The 26,651-nt window shown below is 41.6% G+C and overlaps 1 protein-coding gene across 4 annotated transcripts in view; it reads right to left on the reverse strand.

Moving 5' to 3' along the window:
* Positions 1-26,651, reverse strand: part of Prim2 (DNA primase subunit 2) — a 288,766-nt gene that overhangs the window by 94,545 nt on the left and 167,570 nt on the right. For all 4 annotated transcript variants that reach the window (XM_085836111.1, XM_021161843.3, XM_021161852.3 and 1 more), the window contains exon 8: positions 2,228-2,295. In XM_085836111.1, the coding sequence (XP_085692237.1) occupies positions 2,228-2,295 (68 nt within the window). The remainder of the gene's footprint in view (positions 1-2,227; positions 2,296-26,651) is intronic.

Genomic DNA, 26,651 nt, shown 5'->3' on the forward strand with positions numbered 1-26,651 from the left:
AATAACACCCTCCAAGTCACACAAGTTATATAGTTCATGCAACATGCAACTCAATGATAATTATTTTTTCCTAACAAGATTGCCATTAGAATCCCTCAAGTCACGTGACCAGCATCCCCATCCCCCCCGTCTCTTTCTCTCCCCCCCCTCCCTCAAGTCCCATGTATCCTAGACCTGCCTATAGCTCTCTACACAGTGGAGAATGACCTTGAAGTTGTAATCATCATGCCTCTATCTCCCAAGAGCATATGTTGCCAAACCCTGCTGATGTCATGCTAGAGAGATCAACCCAAGGTTTCATGCTCACTATAAAAAGCACTCGACCCACTGAGCTATGTCCTTAGCCCAGTTCTTTGCCACTTTGGCCTTAAAAAAGGAAAGATCAAAGAAAACCATCATACTTGACAGCCAAGACACAATCCAGCATGCTTGAAAGGCACATCCCCTAGGGTTACTCTGTAGAACAGGAGGTGCCAAGCTATGCACACCAGCTGCCACCCTACCTACAGATGCCTCTGACACAGTAATAAAATGAGAAGCCATTTGGTTTAATAACAATAAAAAAGCAACATCCAGGCCTAGTTGCCTAGCAACCAGTCTTGAATGAACTCCATGGAGAATGAAAGCCCTAAACAAATGTACAGTTTGTTCAAGTTTCAAGGACTCAAAGAGACATCGGTAGTTAATCTAAATTCTAGGTGACAATTACCATACTGAGATGGAAGGAAGAGAATCTGTCATGATTGCACAGAATCAAGTATCCACTAGAGCTAAGAAGCAACCTCTTTTACTTATGTGTGGAACCAGCAAAATTTTAGGGCAAACTGATTTATAAAATATAAAAATTTCATTCAGAAGGAAAACAAAAGATGTCAGAGACATCTGGAGGCATATGTTGCACTTCACTCTGCAGATCACATACCACCTAGTAGGTGTGGGATATAACCTGGCTATGGGCAGTAGGAGGACAATAACAGCATCAAATCCTGCAATCAACTGCCTCTGTCTGGGTCAGGCCAAAAAGAAGGAACTACATGACCACAGAACATGACACCTGACCCAAAGGACACACAACCATTCTCCAGTTATTGTTCTTACCAGCAGGAATTCCAGACTAGGCACCAGGCTCAGGCTTTAAGCAGAATGAAGGGGGGTGGAGGGCAACAGAGAGAGAGCAGCTAAAGCCAAGAACATAATCACATCTGGCAGGAGTGTGAACCACATCAGAGGGAAAAGCACGAGTTAAGGAGAATGGATAACAAGCTAGTGAAGTAAGAGAGATACTTTGAAGATAAAAATCAAAAGACTTAGAAGGGTCAGAGAGTGAAGATTGAACAACATACTCAAACTTGAGGTCTGGGTTTCTTGACCTGTGAGTGCAGCTCTAGGAGGTGAAGCATATGTATATATATAGGATGAATGCTACCAGGCACCAGGAACACTAGCCTTAACCACACCCCACAGCCTTGCCCTACAAAATCAACTACATGAAAAAGTGAAAGTCGCTGACCCCAGGGGAGCAAAGGAAAGGAAAGGAAAGGAAAGGAAGCAGTGGAAAAGATGAAAATCAATAATGCCTGAATATAAAATTTCTGAGTGACAAGGGAGAAAGGAAAGCTTGGGGACAGAGATGGTACGGTGGGTAAGAACACTGGCTGCTTTTGCACAGGACCAGGGGTCAGTTCCCAAACCAACAAGAAGGCTCACAAGCCAGTTCCAGTTGACCTCCTCCCACAAGGCTAGAACATGTTGCCCACACATATAGACATGCAGAATACTCATAAAATAAATAAATCTTTAAAAACTTAAAACTTAGAAACTATAAAGAGAAACAGTATTTTTGACTATGTAAGTCTTGTAAATATAAGTAGGCTAAATAAAAATGTAGAGAGAATGAGTTAGAGCAAATAAAAGTCACAATCATTTATACTTCAAATACCTGAGATCAAATAAAGTCAGGAGACGGTATAAATGTATAAATAGTTCTATTAATTAATTAATTAATTTATATGCAGACACACACATAGATATACATATGCATTGTGTGTATAGTATAAATCTATAAATAATATAAATGTATAAACAAAAACTTTATACATTCTTATTGAATTAGCCAAGGATAGCCAAGTATTCAAGTTGACTTACAGAATTCAAGCAAATAAAAGCAATGTTTAGACACCAAGGTAGGTTGGCACTGACAAGTGTGCCAAGGCTTTGCCTTTGTTACCTGAGGTGGTTGAGCAGAGGCTGAAGCCGTTCATCGGACTGCACAGCAGGCAGTGACCTGGCTGTTAGCTGAAATCAGAGAAACAGAGAAAAGGGTCAGGAGAGTGGCAGGCTGGAGGGGCGGGCAACACTGAAGGCAAACAGGACGGCCGAGGGGACACTAAGGCGGGGAGGCAGCCAGGGAGGCAGCCAGGGAGGCCATGCACAGATATGAGGGACACTTTCTGCTTTAAATCAAGGACTTAATCTTTAATTCATCAGGATTGAATAACTCCATGTTTCCAGCACAGGCTGAGGCAGGAAAGCAGAGAAGCTAAACAAAAGCAAAAGCCAACTACGTTGTCTTGAGGACATAAATTAAGTTACTGCACTTCAAATGATGAGAAAGGAATGTAAGAGAAGAGCCCAGACATCTGAGTTTGTGGACGAGCCTCTACTCACAAGCCCGTTATCTCTGTAACGAAAATCTGAGAAAGCGCTAAACATTAAGATGTATAAAAAGCTTTCCAGGAGGACCACAGGCCTCTTCCAGGCGGAACAGCACCGGGGTAGCTAGAGCGCAGGGTCGGCTGACACCTGCCAGCTACCCACGACCCCCCACCACAGGATTTTGAGACTGCTGGTGAGTGGAACACAGCTTCTGCTCCAGTCCAATCACTCGGGACCTGAGACTGCTTTGGTTGGGGAGGCAGAAATCCGGCCTGAATAGGGCCACAAGCCTCTCCGGTCAGAAAAGCGCCGGGGTAGCTAGGGCACAGGGTCTGCTGACACTCACCAGCTACCCACAACACCCGCCACAGGATCTTAAGACTTCTGGTGAGTGGAACACAGCTTCTGCTCCAATCCAATTGCGCGCAGAACCTGAGACTGCATTAGTTAGGGAAGCAGGAAACCGGCCTGAGTAGGGCCACAGGCCTCATCTGGCCGGAACAGCACCGGGGGTAGCTAGAGCGCAGGGTCGGCTGACACCCGCCAGCTACCCACGACCCCCGCCACAGGATTTTGAGACTGCTGGTGAGTGGAACACAGCTTCTGCTCCAGTCCAATCACTCGTGCTTTGGTTGGGGAGGCAGAAATCCGGCCTGAATAGGGCCACAAGCCTCTCCGGTCAGAAAAGCACCAGGGTAGCTAGAGCGCAGGGTCGGCTGACACCCGCCAGCTACCCACGACCCCCGCCACAGGATTTTGAGACTGCTGGTGAGTGGAACAAAACTTCTGCTCCAATCTTTAAACAGTGACAACGACAACAACTAACCCCAGAGATTACCAGATGGCGAAAGGTAAACGTAATAATCTTACTAACAGAAACCAAGTCCACTCACCATCATCAGAACCCAACACTCCCACTTCGCCCAGTCCAGGGCACCCCAACACACCGGAAAAGCTAGACACGGATCTAAAAGCATATCTCCTGATGATGGTAGAGGACTTCAAGAAGGACTTTAATAACACACTTAAAGAAATACAAAGGAACACTGGTAAACAGGTAGAAGACAGTAAAGAGGAAGCACAAAAATCCCTTAAAGAATTGCAGGAGAACACTGCTAAAGAGTTACAAATCCTTAAAGAAAAACAGGATAACATAATCAAACAGGTAGAAGTCCTTAATGAAAAACAGGAAAACACATCCAAACAGATGATGGAAATGAACAAAACCATACTAGACCTAAAAAGGGAAGTAGACACAATAAAGAAAACCCAAAATGAGGCAACACTGGAGATAGAAACCCTAGGAAAGAAATCTGGAACCATAGATACCAGCATCAGCAACAGAATACAAGAGATGGAAGAGAGAATCTCAGGTGCAGAAGATTCCATAGAGAACAGCGGCACAACAATCAAGGAAAATGTAAAATGCAAAAAGATCCTAACTCAAAACATCCAAGAAATACAGGACACAATGAGAAGACCAAACCTACGGATAATAGGAGTGGATGAGAATGAAGATTTTCAACTCAAAGGACCAGCAAACATCTTCAACAAAATTATAGAAGAAAACTTCCCAAATCTAAAGAAAGAGATGCCCATGAACATACAAGAAGCCTACAGAACTCCAAATAGACTGGACCAGAAAAGAAATACCTCCCGACACATAATAATCAGAACAACAAATGCTCTAAATACAGATAGAATACTAAAAGCAGTAAGAGAAACAGGCCAAGTAACATATAAAGGCAAGCCTATCAGAATTACACCAGATTTTTCACCAGAGACTATGAAAGCCAGAAGATCCTGGACGGATGTTATATGGACACTAAAAGAACACAAACTCCAGCCCAGGCTACTATACCCAGCCAAACTCTCAATTAACATAGATGGAGAAACCAAAGTATTCCACGACAAAACCAAATTCACACATTATCTCTCCACGAATCCAGCCCTTCAAAGGATAATAACAGAAAAAAACCAATACAAGGACAGGAACCACGCCCTAGAAACAACAAGAAGGTAATCCCTCAACAAACCTAAAAGAAGACAGCCACAAGAACAGAATGCCAGCTTTAACAACAAAAATAACAGGAAACAACAATTACTTTTCCTTAATATCTCTTAATATCAATGGACTCAACTCCCCGATAAAAAGACATAGACTAACAAACTGGCTACACAAACAAGACCCAACATTTTGCTGCTTACAGGAAACTCATCTCAGAGAAAAAGATAGACACTACCTCAGAATGAAAGGCTGGAAAACAATTTTCCAAGCAAATGGTATGAAGAAACAAGCTGGAGTAGCCATTCTAATATCTGATAAGATTGACTTCCAACCCAAAGTCATTAAAAAAGACAGAGAGGGACACTTCATACTCATCAAAGGTAAAATCTTCCAAGAGGAACTATCAATCCTGAATATCTATGCTCCAAATACAAAGGCAGCCACATTCATTAAAGAAACTTTAGTAAATCTCAAAGCACACATTGCACCTCATACAATAATAGTGGGAGACTTCAACACACCACTTTCACCATTGGACAGATCATGGAAACAGAAACTAAACAGGGACACAGTGAAACTAACAGAAATTATGAATCAAATGGATCTGGCAGATATCTACAGAACATTCTATCCTAAAACAAAAGGATATACCTTCTTTTCACCACCTCATGGTACCTTCTCCAAAATTGACCACATAATTGGTCACAAAACAGGCCTCAACAGATACAAAAATATTGAAATTGTCCCATGCATCCTATCAGATCACCATGGACTAAGGCTGATCTTCAATAATAAAATAAATAATAGAAAGCCAACCTTCACGTGGAAACTGAACAACACTCTTCTCAATGATACCTTGGTCAAGGAAGGAATAAAGAAAGAAATTAAGTACTTTTTAGAGTTCAATGAAAATGAAGCCACAACATACCCAAACTTATGGGACGCAATGAAAGCATTTCTAAGAGGAAAACTCATAGCTCTGAGTGCCTCCAAAAGGAAACTAGAGAGAGCACACATTAGCAGCTTGACAACATACCTAAAAGCACTAGAACAAAAGGAAGCAAATTCACCCAAGAGGAGTAGACGGCAGGAAATAATCAAACTCAAGGGCGAAATCAACCAAGTGGAAACAAGAAAAACTATTCAAAGAATCAACCAATCAAGGAGCTGGTTCTTTGAGAAAATCAACAAGATAGATAAACCCTTAGCCAGACTCACTAGAGGGCAAAGGGAAAGCATCCTAATTAACAAAATCAGAAATGAAAAAGGAGACATAACAACAGATCCTGAAGACATCCAAAACACCATCAGATCCTTCTACCAAAGGCTATACTCAACAAAACTGGAGAACCTGGATGAAATGGAGAAGTTCCTAGACAGATACCAGGTACCAAAGTTGAATCAAGATCAGGTTAATGATCTAAACAGCCCTATATCCCCCAAAGAAATAGAAGCAGTCATTAATAGTCTCCCAACCAAAAAAAGCCCAGGACCAGATGGGTTTAGTGCAGAGTTCTATCAGACCTTCAAAGAAGATCTAATCCCAGTTCTTCACAAACTAATCCACAAAATAGAAACAGAAGGTACTCTACCCAACTCATTCTATGAAGCCACAATTACTCTGATACCTAAACCACAAAAAGACCCAACAAAGATAGAAAACTTCAGACCAATATCCCTTATGAATATTGATGCAAAAATCCTCAATAAAGTTCTTGCTAACCGAATCCAAGAACACATCAAAACAATCATCTACCCTGACCAAGTAGGTTTCATCCCAGGGATGCAGGGATGGTTCAATATACGGAAATCCATCAACGTAATCCAGTATATAAACAAACTCAAAGACAAAAACCACATGGTCATCTCGTTAGATGCGGAAAAAGCATTTGACAAGATCCAACACCCATTCATGATAAAAGTCTTGGAAAGATCAGGAATTCAAGGCCCATACCTAAACATGATAAAAGCAATCTACAGCAAACCAGTAGCCAACATCAAAGTAAATGGTGAGAAGCTTGAAGCAATCCCTCTAAAATCAGGGACTAGACAAGGCTGTCCACTTTCTCCATACCTATTCAACATTGTACTGGAAGTCCTAGCCAGAGCAATTCGACAACAAAAGGAGATCAAAGGGATACAAATTGGAAAAGAAGAAGTCAAAATATCACTTTTTGCAGATGATATGATAGTATATATAAGTGACCCTAAAAATTCCACCAGAGAACTCCTAAGCCTGATAAAGAGCTTCGGTGAAGTAGCTGGATATAAAATTAACTCAAACAAATCAATGGCCTTTCTCTACACAAAGAATAAACAGGCTGAGAATGAAATTAGGGAAACAACACCCTTCTCAATAGTCACAAATAATATAAAATATCTTGGCGTGACTCTAACTAAGGAAGTGAAAGATCTGTATAATAAAAACTTCAAGTCTCTGAAGAAAGAAATTATAGAAGATCTCAGAAGATGGAAAGATCTCCCATGCTCATGGATTGGCAGGATCAACATTGTAAAAATGGCTATCTTGCCAAAAGCAATCTACAGATTCAATGCAATCCCCATCAAAATTCCAACTCAATTCTTCAACGAATTTGAAAGTGCAATCTGCAAATTCATCTGGAATAACAAAAAACCTAGGATAGCAAAAACTCTTCTCAAGGATAAAAGAACCTCTGGTGGAATCACCATGCCGGACCTAAAGCTCTACTACAGAGCAATTGTGATAAAAACTGCATGGTACTGGTATAGTGACAGACAAATAGACCAATGGAATAGAATTGAAGACCCAGAAATGAACCCACACACCTACGGTCACTTGATCTTCGACAAGGGAGCTAAAAACATCCAGTGGAAGAAAGATAGCATTTTCAACAAATGGTGCTGACACAACTGGTTGTTATCATGTAGAAGAATGGGAATAGATCCATTCCTATCTCCTTGTACTAAGGTCAAGTCTAAGTAGATCAAGGAACTTCACATAAAACCAGAGACACTGAAACTTATAGAGGAGAAAGTGGGGAAAAGCCTTGAAGATATGGGCACAGGGGAAAAATTCTTAAATAGAACAGTAATGGCTTGTGCTGTAAGATCGAGAATTGACAAGTGTGACCTCATGAAACTGCAAAGCTTCTGCAAGGCTAAAGACACCATCAATAAGACAAAAAAACCACCAACAGATTGGGAAAGGATCTTCACCTATCCTAAATCAGATAAGAGACTAATATCCAATATATATAAAGAACTCAAGAAGGTGGACTCCAGAAAGTCAAATAACCCCATTAAAAAATGGGGCTCAGAACTGAACAAAGAATTCTCACCCGAGGAATACCAAATGGCAGAGAAGCACCTGAAAAAATGTTCAACATCCTTAATTATCAGGGAAATGCAAATCAAAACAACCCTGAGATTCCACCTCACACCAGTCAGAATGGCTAAGATCAAAAATTCAGGTGACAGCAGATGCTGGCGAGGATGTGGAGAAAGAGGAATACTCCTCCATTGTTGGTGGGATTGCAAGCTTGTACAACCACTCTGGAAATCAGTCTGGCGGTTCCTTAGAAAATTGGACATAGTACTACCAGAGGATCCAGCAATACCTCTTCTAGGCATATATCCAGAAGATGTCCCAACCGGTAAGAAGGACACATGCTCCACTATGTTCATAGCAGCCCTATTTATAATAGCCAGAAGCTGGAAAGAACCCAGATGTCCCTCAACAGAGGAATGGATACAGAAATTATGGTACATTTACACAATGGAGTACTACTCAGCTATTAAAAAGAATGAATTTATGAAATTCCTAGCCAAATGGATGGACCTCGAGGGCATCATCTTGAGTGAAGTAACACAATCACAAAAGAACTCACACAATATGTATTCACTGATAAGTGGATATTAGCCCAAAACTTAGGATACCCAAGATATAAGATACAATTTGCTAAACGCATGAAACTCAAGAAGAATGAAGACCGAAGTGTGGACACTGTGCCCCTTCTTAGAATTGGGAACAAAACACCCAGGGAAGGAGTTACAGAGACAAAGTTCGTAGCTGTGATGAAAGGATGGACCATTTAGAGACTGCCGTATCCAGGGATCCATCCCATAAGCAGCTTCTAAACGCTGACACCATTGCATACACTAGCAAGATTTTGCTGAAAGGACCCAAATATAGCTGTCTCTTGTGAGACGATGCTGGGGCCTAGCAAACACAGGAGTGGATGTTCACAGTCAGCTATTGGATGTATCACAGGGCTCCCAATGGAGAAGCTAGAGAAAGTACCCAAGGAGCTAAAGGGATCTGCAACCCTATTGTTGGAACAACATGATGTACTAACCAGAACATTGGAGCTCTTGTCTCTAGCTGCATATGTATCGAAAGATGGCCTAGTCGGCCATCACTGGAAAGAGAGGCCCATTGGACTTGCAAACTTTATATGCCCCAATATAGGGGAATGCCAGGGCCAAAAGAATGGGAATGGGTGGGTAGGGAAGTGGGGGGCGCTATGGGGGACTTTTGGGATAGCATTGGAAATGTAACTGAGGAAAATATGTAATAAAAATTAAAAAAAAAAAAAAAAAGCTTTCCAGTATGATACTAGGATAGTGACAGCATTAAGGAGAGGAACTTCCACTTATGGCTAAGTAATCAGGAAATCGGATACACACTGACTCCTCCATAGTTTCCATAATTTTAACAATCGCATTACTGAAAGAAACCAAGAACATCTCCTAAGACTCAAAACAAACTAAACGTATTTAACTCTGAAATGTGACCTCAAATGACGCTAGGAGACCAGAACTGAAAGCCAAACCCTTGCAATAAATGCAATGCATCAAACCAACAGCAGACAGACCTGCTTCTTCTGTGTGTTTACAGCCATGTGAACTGCATTTTCCTCTGAAAACTTCCACTAGGAAGTCAAGACACTCATCCACCCAACGTAGTCCGAGAATGTGAAACAGACTCAAGACAACAAAACAAGTAAATAAATCTCTCATTAAAAGAGGTCTTATATTCTACTAAAACAAAGTCAGAGGAAAAGTAACAGACTACAAGACATCCTTTGGTATTTATTATACACGGTATCCTCACACTGCTGGTCTCAGGAAAGATTTCCCGAAAACAGAAAACAACTTACCAAAGTGATATTTATATTATATCAATAAAAATAGAGATACAATGTTTAAAATATTCTAATGTGGGTCTTAGGGTTGGGGCTGTAAGTTCGTGACAGAACAGATCCAAAAACAAGCAATGGAACAAACAACATAATTTGATCAAATAATGACTAGCAAGCATTCCGGGTTTCACCTAAGTCAACACATGCACAAATTATGAATTTAAAATATAAGACTGTGACACAATAATATGCTGTAATTTTAGCAAAAGCAGGTCTTTAGGGTCTATGAAAAATGCCAGTCTAGTATGTCACCACCAGAAAGATTATCAAAGTCATCAGATTTTATAAGCAAACGTTCGGCCTGTCCTATAATGTAGTCCTTAATGCCAAATCCCTCTGCAAAATATCACTTTCATTGTTAGAGAGTCCATGTCTCAGAACCAACGCTTTCCTCTAAGCAGATTTAATTAACCTATCTAGATGGTTTAAAAGCCAGTTCTCTGAGAACAGAACAGACAAGCTGGACTTCTCCAAGCACTTGTCAGTTTCCACAGCTTCCTAATGAAGCATCTCTTCTAGATGGAAGCAGACACCTCTCTACCACAGCGCCACTAGACAGCTGCTCACTCCAAATGGGCAAGTTCCTCAACTCCTTCATCTCTGTCCATCCTCCAGCCCTTCTCCCTCAACTAGTAACACATCTCCATTTTCTACCGGGCCTGCCTTCTGTTTTGTTTCCTTCCTAATTTATCCCTGACTAAAAGATTGAAGTTTTCAAATTAAGAGTTAATTTCGTCCCTAATTAAAATCAGCAAAGAATTCTCTTAGGCTCTCAGGTTAAAGTAATTACAATGACCTTACATCCAACATCTGCAAACTTTTCATTTTGGGGCCACACTAGTGAGATACTCAACCGAGAGTGAGTGGCTGGCCCCAGACCCAGCCAGCTACACAAGACAGAACAGCAGAGTCCCTGGTAGAGAGCTGTCACAGCTCCGGTTCCCAGAACAGAGTGACTCGGTTTTGAGTCCCTCTACCACCAACTTACTCTTCAGTTTACTGTAATGGTTGACAACAATCTGGTTGTCAACCTGACACATCAGAAGGAAGAGGGAACCTCAACAGAAGAATGGCTTCCATCCAACTGACCATGGGCACACCCTGGGGGAGCATTTTCTTGATCGCTACTGTGGTTTGGTAAAAGGAAACAGAAGATGAGCCAGAGGGACCCAGGCAGTACACAGAGTCCTCCATGGCTTCTGCTTCAGTTTCTTTCTCTGGGTTCCTGTTGAGTCCCTGCCCTGACTGACTGACTGTTAAGTTGCTTTTGGCCAAGGTGTTCATTGTATTAACAAAATGCAAACTTGGACAAAGATCTACCAAGAATGATTTCTAAACTGGAGATTTGAGTAGAATTTGCCTGAGGACTCTCCTCTGCAACTTGTAAAACAATTCGCATTTTCAAAAGTAGTGCAGGGTTTGGGGTGAAGGAGGCATGGTGAGGAACCTATCCTCAAACTGCAGAAAGCAGCAGAGCCATACACTGACTTCAAATGGCTAAAGCTGTCACTACGAGGTCATCATCACAGATGATCTTCGAATGCCTCCCTAAGCTACTGCATTGGTTCTCTGCTCCATTCTTCCCTGAGGCTGCCACCGCCCTAGCAATAATGATTAACAGACTCATAACAGATAGCCAGCTCAGAATGTATGACAAGAACTTGCAACTCACTCTATTAATTGATGAACAAAAAATTGTATATCTGCATTTGATAGGTAAGTTTTCAAATTCCTGCTTTCACAAAAAAAAAAAATCTAAATCAAAACTAAATGACAGTTATCAGCCTTCTGAAAAGATAATATACTATCATACCAAAGTGTTTATTAGTAATATAAAGCATTTTCTCTACAAGTTAAAATGAATAGTAATCAAAGAAAGAAATTCCATTTTCAAATTTGGGGGGTGTTTAGCTTTTTGGGGTATTTGTTTGTTTGTTTGTTTACATATAAAAAACACAAAAACTTGTTCTTTATGAATCCCAGGTTATGGTTACTTCAGGGGAACAGGCATAAAGTTAGCATAGCCTAGGCCTGAGACAGTATTGAGAAGACAGACCTAACAATACATCTAGCACATTGGAATTAAGCAATACAAGTTTTGTGTTACTTTTAAGCAAGCTTAACAAGGAACTAATTTTCCTCCCCATTGGGGTTCTTGTGGCAGGGCCTTGCTATATAGCCCTGGGTGGCTTAGAACTTACCATGTAGATCAGATCAGATGGTCTCAAACTTTCAAACTTAAGGTGATCCTCGTGGCTTTATTTCTAGAGTGCTGATAGTACAGGGATGAGCTATTACAACTGAACTCGGTGATGCCTAGATACACTGTGTTTTGAAGACTGATATGGGGCTAGAGAGATGGCTCCGCATTTAAAGGCACATACTGCTCACTCCTCAAGGAACATGAATTTGGTTCCCAGCACCTACAATGGGCAGCTCACAATCACCTGTAACTCCAGGTCCACGGAGATCTGCAGCCCTCTTCTGGCCTCCTAGAGTACTGCAAAAAAAGTGCTATACTCACACATCGTCTTAAAAGTAATAAAAACAATTCTTAAAACATTGATATCATTAAATAACCTTAAGTTTTGAGATCTATATAATATTTGGGTACAAATAATGAGGATGGGGTCAGGAGACAGCTCAGGAGACTTTCCATTCAAGCATGAGGACTTCAGTTTGATTCTCAAAACCTCATAAAATGATGCCAGGCATAGTAGTGTGCATTTATAATGAGACCTCTGGGGCAGCAGTGATAGGTGGCTGGTTCCCTGGAGCTCCATGGCTAGTGCACTTAGACTATCCAACAAGCTCAGAGTTAGTAAGAGACCAGGTCTCAAAAAAACCTAGGTGGGCAACAGCCGAGGAGTAACACTAAAGGAACACCAGCAAAGGCACAACACCCAGGCTGGCCTCTGGCTTCCACATATCCACATATGCACACACAAAAATAAACACATCTTGCTAACTAACAACCCCTCTTTAAATGGCTACCACGCAGATGTGAGGTGGGAGATTATCTCCATGGTATCTATCTCCCACAGCATCAGTCCTGACTCTGAAATAACTAAGACAAGTGAGGACGAGCTATTTCTCCAGCAGTGAAAGGCACTGCAGAGGGCAAGCTTACACAGCAGCAAGGAGAGAAACTAAAGAGTACAGTGCATGCAGGGATACTAGATGAATACCCAAACTATGGCTGACACCGCTGTGGGAGAAAGATGTTAACATGAGAAATACGAAGGAAGTATAGGCCACGGAGCTCTGGGACCAAAAGTCGAGGAGGACATCCAGACCGTAGGCAGGTGGCCAAGTGTACTAATGCTAATGGCAAAGCAAGGGCTCTATTGTCTTTTAGAGCTGGTCTGGTGGCCAAATAGTCACAGCACTTAGGAGGTTGATGCAGGAAGATGGGGAGTTTATGGCCAGCGTGGCATACATGAGGGCCTGTCCTCAAAACATCAATCAAGCAGCCAGATTAAAAGAGTTGAATTCAGATGTTTGAAACCAAAAACTTAAGCTGAAGAGATGACTGAACATTTAAGAGCACTGGCTGCTCTTTGCAGAGCATCCAGGTTCAGGTCCCAGCATCTACATGGTGGCTCACAACCATGTAGTAGTACCAGTTCCTGATAGTCTGATCTTCACAGCCACTACATGCATGTGGTGCACAAATATGAATATAGGTGAAAATTCATAAACATACAAATGAATACATAAAAGTATCTTGAAGAGATCCAAGTATGATGTGGACCTACAGTACAGTAAAGGTTATAGACCTATAGTCCAGAAAGGTCATGGGCCTATAGTCCAGTAATGGTTAATAGGTTATGGGCCTACAGTCCAGTAAAGGTTATACAGGTAAAGAAATGTAAAGCTTACCTGCAAGTAAGCTATAGCGCAGGTCATGGCCTGCCTAAGCTTCCCAAACCAAGCAGGGATGTAAAACTATACAACTGTCACTCACGCCTAGGAATGGCTTATTCCTACTGAGACCTCACTATCATTGCTACAGTCATGGCTAAGATCACTATAGCCAATGATACATTAACAAGTGAAAAGTGTTCGTTTATTCTATATATAAGTTTTATATAAAATGAGAGGCTTCAGAAATTAAGAATCAAAGAAAGAGAAGCCTGCATATGTTCATGGATAGCTGTTGGGAAGTTTCACTGGAAGAGAAGGAGTAATCTAATGGTAATGACTGGGGGATGGGCTTGTAGATTCTTCACTGGGTCCCTGGGTCTTCAGAAGTGCATTCCTTTTCTATGCGGAAGAGGTGGGTTGCACAATGTGATAGTTTTATGGCCTGCTTCAGGGGAGAAAGGGTGAGTCACCTCCTGCTGCTGCTGTTGCTGTTGCTTCCCCAAAGGTGGATTCTGGAGTAGTACGCCCTGAAGCCATCGAGCCAGCCACGTCCAGGAAACAGTTCGGACTGACACTAATGTGTTACTCTGGATATGGAATAGGAGGTTAGGTAGCTGCTGCCTAAGGCAAAATAATCAAAGAAACAGAACTATTTCCTCAAATAGACTTAAAAGTTTTGAAACACAAATTAAAAGCAATTACATTTGTTAGTTGGAATACCACAGCTCCATTTGGAGCTGAATCTAAATAAGTTAACTCCATTTTGTTTTGTTTTTTTAAAAAATAATAAAAAAAAAAATCTGGGTAAGACATTTTACCTGGAACACCAAAGCTCACAAGTGCTCTGAAAAGGATTTTGCTGTCAGCCAGTTACTAACCTGCAGACCTGTTGCTCATGCCCAAGTCCCCCGCTGGGTTCCAAGCACCCACAAGGAAGTTCGAGACTTCCTAGAACTCCAGTTCCAGGGACCGAATACTTTCTTTTTTTTTTTTTTTTTTTTGATTTATTTATTTATTATATGTAAGTACACTGTAGCTGTCTTCAGACACTCCAGAAGAGGACGCAAGATCTCGTTACGGATGGTTGTGAGCCACCATGTGGTTGCTGGGATTTGAACTCTGGACCTTTGGAAGAGCAGTCGGGTGCTCTTACCCACTGAGCCATCTCACCAGCCCCCCGAATACTTTCTTCTAGCCTCTGAGGACGCCAGGCATGCACGTGGTACAAGTACATGCATGCAGGACACATACTCACATGGACACACATGCATACACTCACACATGCACATGGGCACACATGCAGGCACTCACACACACACAGACACACAAAGAGATACACATGCAGGCACACACACACATACACACATAGAAATAAACAAAGTCATTTCTCTATAAAATTTTCAAGGGGCTCATAAGGAGCCTACAGAAAATACTTTTTTCATGATGTTTTTTTTTCCAGAAGATAGGCATGAAAAGGGGGACCATGATAAATGAGGAGGAAACACAGTCAAATGTAGTAAATGGATCTTAGAGGGACAGCAGACGCTTCCTAAACAGAGGTGCTTCAATCCGTTGAGAATGAAGAGCACAGTGGCTCATTTTGAAACAATAAATCCCCCCTCTCTGAACTCCTTGCCCAACACTGGCTAAATTAAAACACATAAAAGTGACGAGAAAACATGGGTCACTTGGAAAATATTGCTCGGTTTTGTTCCCTGGTGGTTTTACCCTCTACCCGTCACCTCTGCATTCTTATAAAACTCAAGAAATGAAAATACCCAATATCAAAGGTGCACGCCTCCCAAGGTGAATGATGCAGAGCCAGGCATTGTCTGTCACTTAGCACTGACTATTCAAATAAGCAAAGCAGTCTCCAGTATCACTGAAAGTCGACAGAGGCATCTATGTATCTTCACAAACACTAAGAAGAATCAAATTTAGATTTTTAAATAAAGAGAATAGAAAATGTTTATCAAAATATCACCTGTTCTTCATAGCACAGATCTGGGATGGCCTGTGCATCCTGTAATTCCCTAAAATGGCCTTGTGTATCCTGTAATCCCTAGGATGGTCCTATGCATCCTGTAATCCCTAGGATACCAACTCAAATCTGTCCTACTAAATTAAAGATGCATATACTATGCTTTTGTATATATCTTAAAGGACAAATGATTCAATATTCATTTTCTGAAAACAAAAGGCAACAGTTTTCCAAACTGATCTCACAGTCACAAGAAGATGCTGGTTTAGATAAGGCAGACTGCTCAACAGAGCTATCGTTTTTTATTACTTGGACCAAAGCAGATGTCAAAGAAAATTAACTTTTACAAGCAGCTGCTCTTTTAACTTCATTGATTTTAACAACAGAGAGTCCTGCGTCCTTCTGAACGTAACAGCAATGGCTCCCACTGACAGAGCCTGCACTGTGAATGTCTATGTTCTATTTCTTCTTTCCCCTGTGGCCACATGTGCTCTCTCAGCTTATAATCTCCTTAGCAGGTCAGACAGCTCCTGGCCAATAATAACACCTAGTACTCAAAGGCCCCCAGCACCTACCAGTTTTCTTGATGCTCAGGAACACTTTATCTCACGGCATCAGCGTTATCAGTCTGTGGCTTTATCAGTCAGGGGCTGCGCTTGGAATTGCCCTATCTGCTGGCCACCAACAGGACTTTCAGTACAAAGGTTCCAAAACTGGCAAATGACCTTGCTGTGCAAAACAGATTCCATTTGAGTTCTAAGCACGCCAAGTCCTTTGACTTCCAAAGAATATTAAGCACTGTAGAGGTGATGTTTCCAGTTTAGAAGGCTGGCTGACTGGGAGGAGTCATGGAAACAGATATCCCGACTCTCGGTTTGGATCATCGTATCAGGGTGCGCTGGGCACTTCAACATGCCACTATCATTTACAGACATAAAATATAAAACAACTGCTTGAATAGGGCGAGAAAGGCTACAGAGATAGACAAGGTACACGTGGGTCACTTAGTTTCCCTTCAGAAAAATCTTGTGGCTTCAAAAGTACCTTCACAGTTTAGGCTCAAAATTCTTAAGCTAAAGCAGGCAGTCTCACGTGAACTGACACTTTCTCCTCTGTTTCTGCCTCTTTCCCTCTCCTCCTTTCTTCAGTCCTGGAGATGAAGCCCAGGGCCTGGTATTCTCTAGACAGGACCTTGGCCTCTAAGTCTTGAAATCAGTCTCCCAGTCTGTCTTCACAGCCAGCTTCTCAAAAACAAAATAAGAATCCAGCAAATGGGGCTTGGAATGTTGAAACTTTTCACATCAAAACTGAACTTTTAAAGAGACTTTTCTTATGTAAAAAGGACAGAGCCACCAAAGTAACACTCAAGAGGTTTTTTCCATATTTAGGACACTCCCCAACATGGTAGCATCTCAAAAGTGGCCCACCCAAAGTCCCTGAAGCTTTGATGGCCGAATCGCCAACTGTCTCAGAGGTAGCACACTTGCCAGCCCTGTCGCTCCAAACAACACTCACCTATCACTGTCTACTATTACTCGCTCTATGCAGATGCCGTACGCACTGCTTCTGGACATCTCTGGGTAGGGACAGTGCCACCACCGTGGCTTTGCAGACTGACTCTCTTGGATATCCTGCACATCTTGTTGTTTTAAAAGGATGGCTTTATGTTTCCCTCTCCCTGTGATGGATGCCCCTGGAGTGGACAGGCAGCTAGAATGGATCTGGACCTCAGTTTAAGTTTCCCTCCCCCTGAGATGGATGCCCCTGGAGTGGACAGGCAGCTAGAATGGATCTGGACCTCAGTCTTGTACTTACAACAACTACTAAGAGATGAAGCGAGCATTTGTTTCAGCTCAAAATCTTTATAGTCAAAGACACTACAAATCATTTAGGTTTCTGAATAATGACTCATTTAATACATCTGTGAAACAATAACTGAAGTACTAAAGCTCCTTATCATCATATTTTCAATCATTATCTGTCTTTTCAAGTATCTGTACCACACTAACCTAAATATAAATTCGATATTTTTACTTCATATTACAGGAAAAGGAAATGCCCTTCCTGGGTTTTGTAGAACTAAACTGTTCCTTAAGCCTGAATACTAAGCTGAATTGTATCCGATGGAAGTTGCTCACAGAGCCTCCTAAATAAGCACAGAGATCATACTCCGTGCACCAGAGATGCCAACTGTCTCTCCAGCCTTGTGTAAGTGTCTAACAGGCTTCCACAGTGCACGCGGTTCATATTCTCTAAGTAGCTTGCTCGACAATTCTTTAATCCTGCTGACTCTGTATCTTGTTCAAATAAGCAGTCTAAGATGCCACCACACTGACACTCCTCCATGCAGTGTCCTATGCTTGTGATGCTCTCTGTGTGGCCCTATACCTAGCATGTTCTTTATCAAGGAACCTGGAATTAACATCAAAGGAGCCACCATTAACTATAATTATCAAAGTAAAGAGACAGAGAAGAGATACATATGTGCAAATACATACTTTGTTTGTTTGGTTTTGCCAGAAGTCATTTCCCACTGACTTGGACTTCCACTAACCTGGAAGTGGCTGCCGGACAATGGAGACCAGAGCAGAGCTTGTGGGTAAGATTTGTATGAATGCTTTGGAAATGGCTGTTCTATCAAGCATGGTGTTAGCAATGCCTCTGAAGTACTGGGGAGCATGACGGTGACTAAAATCAAACAATCAAAAAGGATACAGAGAAGCTTCCATTTCCCCTACAACTAAAACCGCAAACCACTGTGCCATCTGTGTGATTCAAGGACCGTGGCCCAGGTGCCTAGGACACGGCCAGCCCTCGTGTGCTTGCTCCTGTTCACAGGTGCTGCTGGGAGGACACATTTGCTCAGTGTTCTAGCTGCTTGCCTTGCCTTCTCCTTAAGGGAGCCCCTGCCTGTGTGGATGTAGACGGGTTCTCAGTTGAACATAAACAGAGCCTAATGTGCCTGGGCATCTCACACGCTCAGTACTTACTTCTTTATCCAGATACAGATAATGTCAGACTGCCCGTCAGAATCTACGTGCTTCAGGTTCAGTGAAAGATGACTGGTCTCAAAAATAAAGTTAGAGGTCAGTAGAGAAAGGACAACCAATATCAATCAAGCCTACACACACACACACACACCCCTTGTACTGCCACACATGTTTATACACAATACACACATGCTCAAGGTCAACACACAAATGAAGACAGAAAAGTTACTGCATTATGGTGAACATACACCATCGAGATTTTCACCCCAGTGTTATCACGGCTCTTTAAACAAGATAAACTTACAAAGGGGCCTTATTTCATCAACATTTAGAGGTCTTTTGATCTAACTGAAGAAATATGAAGAAATTGCATATTTTGAATGTTTCAATAAATACATACAGATTGACAGAATCCCTTCCTTCCTTCTCCATTTCATTCTTTACCTTTTTATCTTAAAGTAAAATACCTGAGGTTGTTCACTGTTTCCGATTTCAGTTTTAACATTCTATAATACTAAACAGATTTTTATTAAACTTGAGATCTTCAAGTTTCTGAGTAATGACATCATATTTTTAAAGCCTCATATTTTGAAGTAAGTAGCAACCTGAAGCACATGCCCTGTCTTCCATTTCTAAACCCCAGAAGTCTGCAATGACACACAGTCTCTTCAATAACAGAACACAGCTTCTGAACTTACTGCATTCACACCACTATGAGCTCAAGGCCAGTGTAAGCCACTGCATAAATCAAAATGGCATCCAAATTTTCTTAAGAGAAAAGAAGGTATTTTTTATTATCTCTTGTTTTCAGATTATGACATTTTCTATTTTTATGTCTAATAAGTTCCAGGGAGGAACGGAGGGACGGAGGGACAGAGGGAAGGAGGGGGCTAGAGGTTGGTCTGAATCCTTAGGTGCTAGTTTAAGCATTACAAAATAATAAAAATGTAGCTATAGCAATGTACTCACTGTTCTAATAACCCACATTATTAACTCCTATCTAAATGGTAGCCTGGATCAGACCTTGGGCATCCCTGTTGGCAGCATGTGTGTGTGTGACATATGCTATCCTTACCTCACCAGCCATGGCATAAAATCAAGAAGTGCGGATAAAGTGAACAAGTTGAGAGATACGCTTCCTTAAGAAAAACCATTTAGTTATATCATTTGATACTAAAACAACTGGCTGAGGCTTTAAAAGACCTTGGAACGCATTTGACTGATTACTTTCCAAAGACACGAGGTTTGGTGGTGTCTGATGGATAACCACCAGGCAAAGGGCAAATCTGCATCCTTTATATCAAATATTTCCGTGTTTTATTAAAGAGTTTTAGAAAACAGAAAGGGACCCAAAACCCAAAGGCAATGTTAGTTCCAAGAGATCTTACCTGTAATACACATTAAGTCCCAAAATTTGTATTTTAAAGCACTCACTATCCCTAAGTTTATCTACTAAAACTAAAAAAAAAATCTGCATCTTACTTTCTTTTTTACATTTTGCTTCCTCTGAAAACATATTTTGAACAATGAGTCAGAAGATCTTCTGGACAAAAAGCATGATACCAACTATTCAAGTTTGTTTCTTATGGTAAACACCATGACCAACAGCAACCTGGGAGAGGAAAGGGTTACTTAAATTTCCAGGTCAGGATCCATCACTGAAGGGAGTCAGGGCAGGAGTTCAAGCAGGAGCTGAAGCCATGAAGGAGGCTGCATGCTTGCTGGGTCCTTCTCAACTTTATAATATGACTCAAGATGACCTGCCTAAGGACAGTAAGAGCTACCATGATCGAGGAGCAATTATCAATCTAGACAATGTCCCACAGGCATGACCACAAAGTAGCCCAGGAAATCCATCTACTGAGACTCCATTAGATGACTCTAGGCTGAATACAACTGATAGATGAAGCTAACTAGGGCACTAACAATAAAGCTTGACTTTCCCTCTTCCATTATGTGCAGCTCTTGGTTTATGCATTTTAATCAAATATAAGAGAATGTCAACATAAAGTGGAATGTGCCCTACTAAGATATTGCAATAATGTTACGTGAAATACCAAAGACTTCACAAAATTTTAAAGTCATCTACCAAAAGCAGCTACTTGCCACTGAGATATTTTTCATACAAAGCATTAGGCTGAATGTGGTAGCACATTTAATCCCTGCATTTAGGAGTCAGTAGCTTCTCAGTGCGTTATGGAAAACTAGTCTATGTAGCTCGTTCTAGGCAGCCAGGGCTACATTGTATGCCCTTGTCTCAAAACACCAACATATTAATAGATGATAGATAGACAGACAGACAGACAGACAGACAGAAATAAGTAAATAAATAAATAGACAAATGCATTCGTGGATGGTGGGTGGATGGATGGATGGATGGATGGACAGATAGACAGTCTAAAAGTCAGTAAACATTTGTAATTAAAGACACACCATCATAAGCATACAGGCAGCAAAAGACTTAAGGAAACTCTTTGGAGTAGCAGATTGCCTTGTCACGTCACTTTAGAAGTCAAAGATGGTTTGGCATGTACAAGTCAAGAATGAATACACTATTCACTAACACAAGCAAGAACAAAGCTGGAAGAGAAGGTGAGGCATTCAGTTCACCCTGAACTGCCCATCAGGCATGCAGGCAGAATATCTGCCTGGGCTTAGGAAAGAAAACAAAAACTCCAATTAGTATCAGAGAAGTCCGTAGGCTTTCATGCTTTAGCATAAATTCTATGCAGAAAATCTAGTGTGATCCAGTGACCTCCAGAAGCCCTGGTGCTCCGTGATATTATCAGCATCAACTGACAAGCATCACTGCTTACCCAAGTCCAAAGGTCTTAATACAATGGATGGCTTGAAAGCAGCTGTTAAAAAGTGGCCCAAGTAGCATTTGCTTTTGCAATGTATGTATGGTGACGTGTCTACTGAACACATGTGGCCACCGAGTCCTTGAAATGCATCCAGCCATAATATGGTACAAAACATATACCCAATGTCAAAACTCTCATATACAGAATGTAAAATACTTCAATGGCTTCTGTACACTGATATACTAAAGTAGTTTACATACTGAACTAATACTTAAAATTAATTTCATCCTTTACAAATGTTATGTGGATAGTAGAAAAATATAGTCTGCATTGTACTTCTACTAGACAAGGATTCCTGAACCATCAATGAATATGACTTCTGTCTACCATACAAGCAGAGCATAAATGGCAGGAGCATGCTATTTAAAAGAGCACAAAAAAGTAAATTAAAAAATAACCATTTGTATGGTTGAAGTTAAAATTCAGTGGCAGAGAGCTTACCTCCAGAGACTGGGGCTGCCCAAACTACCTGTGCTACATTCGATTGCAAAAAAAAAAAAAAAAAGGTATTTTGCATATACAAGTTTTAAAACATATTCTAAATAAATGTGTCCCAATATGAGACCAAAGACAACAGCAAACACAAAGCACCCAAGAGTAAAGAGAGGTACATTTCTTTAATAAAAAAATAGCAACTTCTAAATATTCATACAAAATTATAAAACCATGTATCATGATGTACCACCCTATAGCTCTTTTTACAGCTATGAAAATCATAAAGAAAACATAGCTCTTGTTACACTGATCATAAACAGGATAGGAATTTATGAATTATGAAGCTCTAAATTATCTATCATTCAGATGATTGTCTTATCTCAATACGCAAAGTACCTGAGCCCCTCCCCTCGGGATGCACAATGTTTACCCTGACTCGTGTCCTTTGTAATGATCCATTCGTTCACTACCAAAGTTGTTAGACGTCCTTGATGCTGAGATTCTACAGCTTCACAATATCCTGCCAGGATGCGGGTCGTTTCACAGTTCCTGCATGGCACTGAGGGCTCTTTCTACATGATGCAATTGTTGTTTCTTTATCCTAAGGAATCTGCCATCATTATCTCTGAGCATTTCCTCTCCCTTCTGTGGATGTTGCTACCTGAGTGCTGGACCCATCACTATACCATCTCTGGCTTCTGTTTTGGGTTGGCGGTCGGCTGGCTGGCTGGCTGGCCAGCTATCTGACTGGTTGGCTAGTTTTGCTCTCTTACTTTCCTCTCATCCTGAGAGTTCCTCAGTGTGATATTCAGTAACTAACTCTGCCTATACCCAGCTTACTCATCTGGTGTACTGGGTTCCTCGCCTCAAACAGTACGCTTGTCAGAGTTAATATTCCCACTTTGTTCATTCTGTTCTTTAATTACTACTGTTCTTACTGCTGAGTAACGTATGCTTATGTGTTGAGCCCTCTGTCCTCATGACTCTGTTTCATGAGGCCTGGCACGGTAGTCTCCCCTTACTCACAGAGAATATTCCAAACCCCCTCTGGATCACTGAATCTACAGATAGTACTAAGCCCTACATATAATTATATATTTACATGTATATACATATACCTATGTTAAGGTTAGTACATGACATACAATAGTAATTTTGGGCTGTGGTTGACTACATATAACTAAAAGCCAGGATAAGGAAGTACTACTGTATTGACGGTTATTTGTTTGCAATATAATGGTATAGCAGTATAGCAGTGGCTATACTTCACATTTCTATATTTTTTTGTGTTCATGGTCTCTAAAGGTATGACCTACTGGGTCTAGAAATGTGTATGAAAGTGGCCCAAATGCAAATCCTAGCACCATTGCCTTGAATGAATGAGAAAGATACACACACAGGATGAGGCCCAGGCACTCTTCATCAGTTGCTGTCTGACACATGCTGTCCCTATGGCAGAGCGAGCCTGTAAAGCCACAGAAACAGCACTGGAATAAGGCAGTCTACAGGGTTCTATCTGCAAACACCTGCCCTCCATAGCTGGAACCCATTTACATCCGTTCTTTACCCAGCAGGCTGGCATGACCCTACAGACATCCATTTCTTCACTAGGGCTCAAAACCAGAGCTTACAATAAAAACAGCTTAGAAAAATCTGCCTCCACCAAGATCATACTATACCACAGGCTCAGACACCCACACAAGCTCATCTATTCAGAGCAGGCTGTCATAGTCAATGTTCTACTGCTGTGAACAGACACCAGACCACAGCAACTCTTATAAAAGAAAACACTTAACAGGTTCAGAGGTTTAGCCCATTCTTCTTGTGGCAGGGAAAATGGCAGAACACAGGAAGGCATGTGCTGGAGAAGTAGCTCATAGTTTTACATGTAAGTCCACAAGTGGTAGAAAAAGAGAGACACAGTCTGGGACTGGCTAGGGCTTTTGAAAACCCAAAGCCCACCTCCAGCAACATACTTCCTCTAACAAGACCACAGCTACTCCAACAAAGCCACACCTCCTAATCCTTCTCAAGCAGTGCCACTCCCTGATGACCAACAACACTTCATATATATAAGATGAGCCTATGGAGTCAATTCCTATTCAAACCACTACCCAGGCCGACTTCTCATAGCCACTGCAGGAATTCCTCTCTTGAAGTTTATCCATAGCTAATCTCATAGGGACCTGAGAAGCAAGAAGAAAGGAGCACAGACCAGCTATGTGTCCTGAGTTTCAAAGCCATTCTCTCTACTGTTTTTAAATCCTAACCATTATTACCTGTGTGGCCCTGAAATAATGACTTTATTCCTCTGAGTCTCAATGTCCTCATCCCATTAACATGTCAAAACTAAACCGGAGCCAGGAAAGACACACGCAGTGCCTGTCACCCGTGTGCTCCTTAGCACATAACAGCACATCAGGTTGGGTTGGAGCCACTGATGGTGCTGACCCCGATAGAATACAACACTCACTGCAGCATTATCACGTCTACTTGAATCATGTGATAAGGCTTCGTGGGGAAACAGTATCTTAGCCACACATTTACCGGGGTCTCTACTTATTTCAATTCTCATTTAATCCAGTCTGCTTTTGAAAATAATCAAATTATTGGCTGAGGATTTAGTTTAATGGTAGAGCACTTGACTGGAAGTATGAGATACGGGATTCAATCCCCAGCACAAGACAGAAAAAATAAAGTTATTTATTGCTTATGGTTTTTAATAATATACTATTTTTGCACATTAAATATGCTTATGTCTCACTCTATCTAAATATGCTGCTTACATTACCATAAAAATAAGTTTATTTCTGTCCTAGTTTCATCTCCATTTCTATGATAAAAGAGCTCGACAAAAAGCAAAGCAGGAAAGCAAAGTTTTAGTCTGGCTTACAGTTCCACACTACAGTCAGTGTGCTAAAGTCAAGGTGACAGCTAGTCACACCAGAGCCAAGAGCAGGGAGGCGTGAACACATGCATGCTCATTTGCATGCTTGCTTGTGCTTAGCTCAATTTCTCCAATCTTAACCAGTTCAAGACTCAATGCCTGGGAAACTATGCTATCCACAATGGGCTGGGTCTCCCACATCAATTAGACTAGATAGACAGCCTTCCACAGACATGCCCACAAGCCAGCCCAATACAGACAATTCCTCACTGATTCCAGTTAAAGCTAACCCTCACGGTTCCAAACAAACATAACTCCAAACATGATAAATACATGTCTTACATTTTTGTTGAGATTAAAAAGTACATAGTTCTCAAAGAAATATATACATACATGTATACACACATTTACTTTGTATACCCAGTTATATATCCCTTTATGTATTTACACAGATATCTACATGAATATAAGGTACACTTTAAGATAGTAACTCAAACCTAAATTAAGTGCATGCTCTAATTAAAATTTAGCACTAAACGACCTTAATAGGCATTCCTTGTTGTTAACTTTCTAGGGGAATTGTTAGAACTTGATTAGTGACTCAGGATAAGTCTATGATTTGCCAGTCCATTGTGTCTCTTGAGTGGAAACCCTAAGCATCTAATACCAAACTAAAAGACATGAATGGAAAACGGAGTTTGACATCATTAGCTGTTAAGGCCAAGAAAAGTGGAACACAACGAGAATACTTGAGACCTATCAGAAAAGAAAAATTAAAAAATAACAATGCCAGATATTAAGGAGACCTCAGAAAGCACAAAATACTGGCAGAAATACAGAATGGTACAGATACTATTTGGTAGTACCTTTAAAAAGCAAATATGCGGAGCCACCTTGGGTGCAAACTCGGTGGAAGGTCCCACGGTCCCCAGAGGACTCTCCACACTGCAGGCGCCCTAGCATGCCCAGGATCTTAGGATCACTGGTGAGTGGAACACAACATTTCAAACCATTCGTGACGGGTCTGTGCCAGCAGGGGCAAGGACACAGGAAACCCACCTGACCAGGAGCTTGGCGCCAGCTCTGGGCCACATTGGGCGTGAACTTGACAGACAATGCCAAGGTTCCCAGAGGACTCTCCACACCACAGGTGCACTAGCACAACCAGGATCTTAGAATCACTGGTGAGTGGAACGCAATATCCGTTCCAAAACAATTGTGAGGAACCTGTGACAGCAGGAGCAAGGAAACAGGAGCCCTGCCTGACCAGTGGCTCGGGTTCCCTTCTGGTCGATGCTGGTATACCTTGGTTTAGAACAGAGCACGCAGCCTCTGGGAATGCCAGAGGAGACACCACTTCCAGGCACTGTAACACACCCAGGATCTTAGGATTCCAGGATCCCAGGATAACAGGAGCTTGGTCACACCTAAATCTCAGGGTTTCAGAGGAAGCTTGACTGCACAAGGTCCCCAATGACGGAGCTAGAGAAATACCCAGGGAGCTGAAGGGGTCTGAAGCCTCATAGGAGGAACATCAATATGAACTAACCAGTACCCCCAGAGCTTCTTGGAACTATACCACTAATCAATGAAAACATATGGGGGAACTTGTGGCCCTAGCTATATATGTAGCAGAGGATGGCCTAGTTGGTCTTCAATGGGAGGAGAGGTCCTTGGTCCTGTGAAGACTCTTTGCCTGAGTGTAAGGGAATGCCAGGACCAGGAATGGGAGTGGGTGGGTTGGAGAGCAGAGGGGGAGGGAGAATAGGGGATTTTCGGAG

The sequence above is a fragment of the Mus caroli genome, unplaced genomic scaffold (assembly GCF_978045245.1).
Source record: "Mus caroli unplaced genomic scaffold, Mus_caroli_1 scaffold_1, whole genome shotgun sequence".
NCBI lineage: Eukaryota > Metazoa > Chordata > Mammalia > Rodentia > Muridae > Mus > Mus caroli.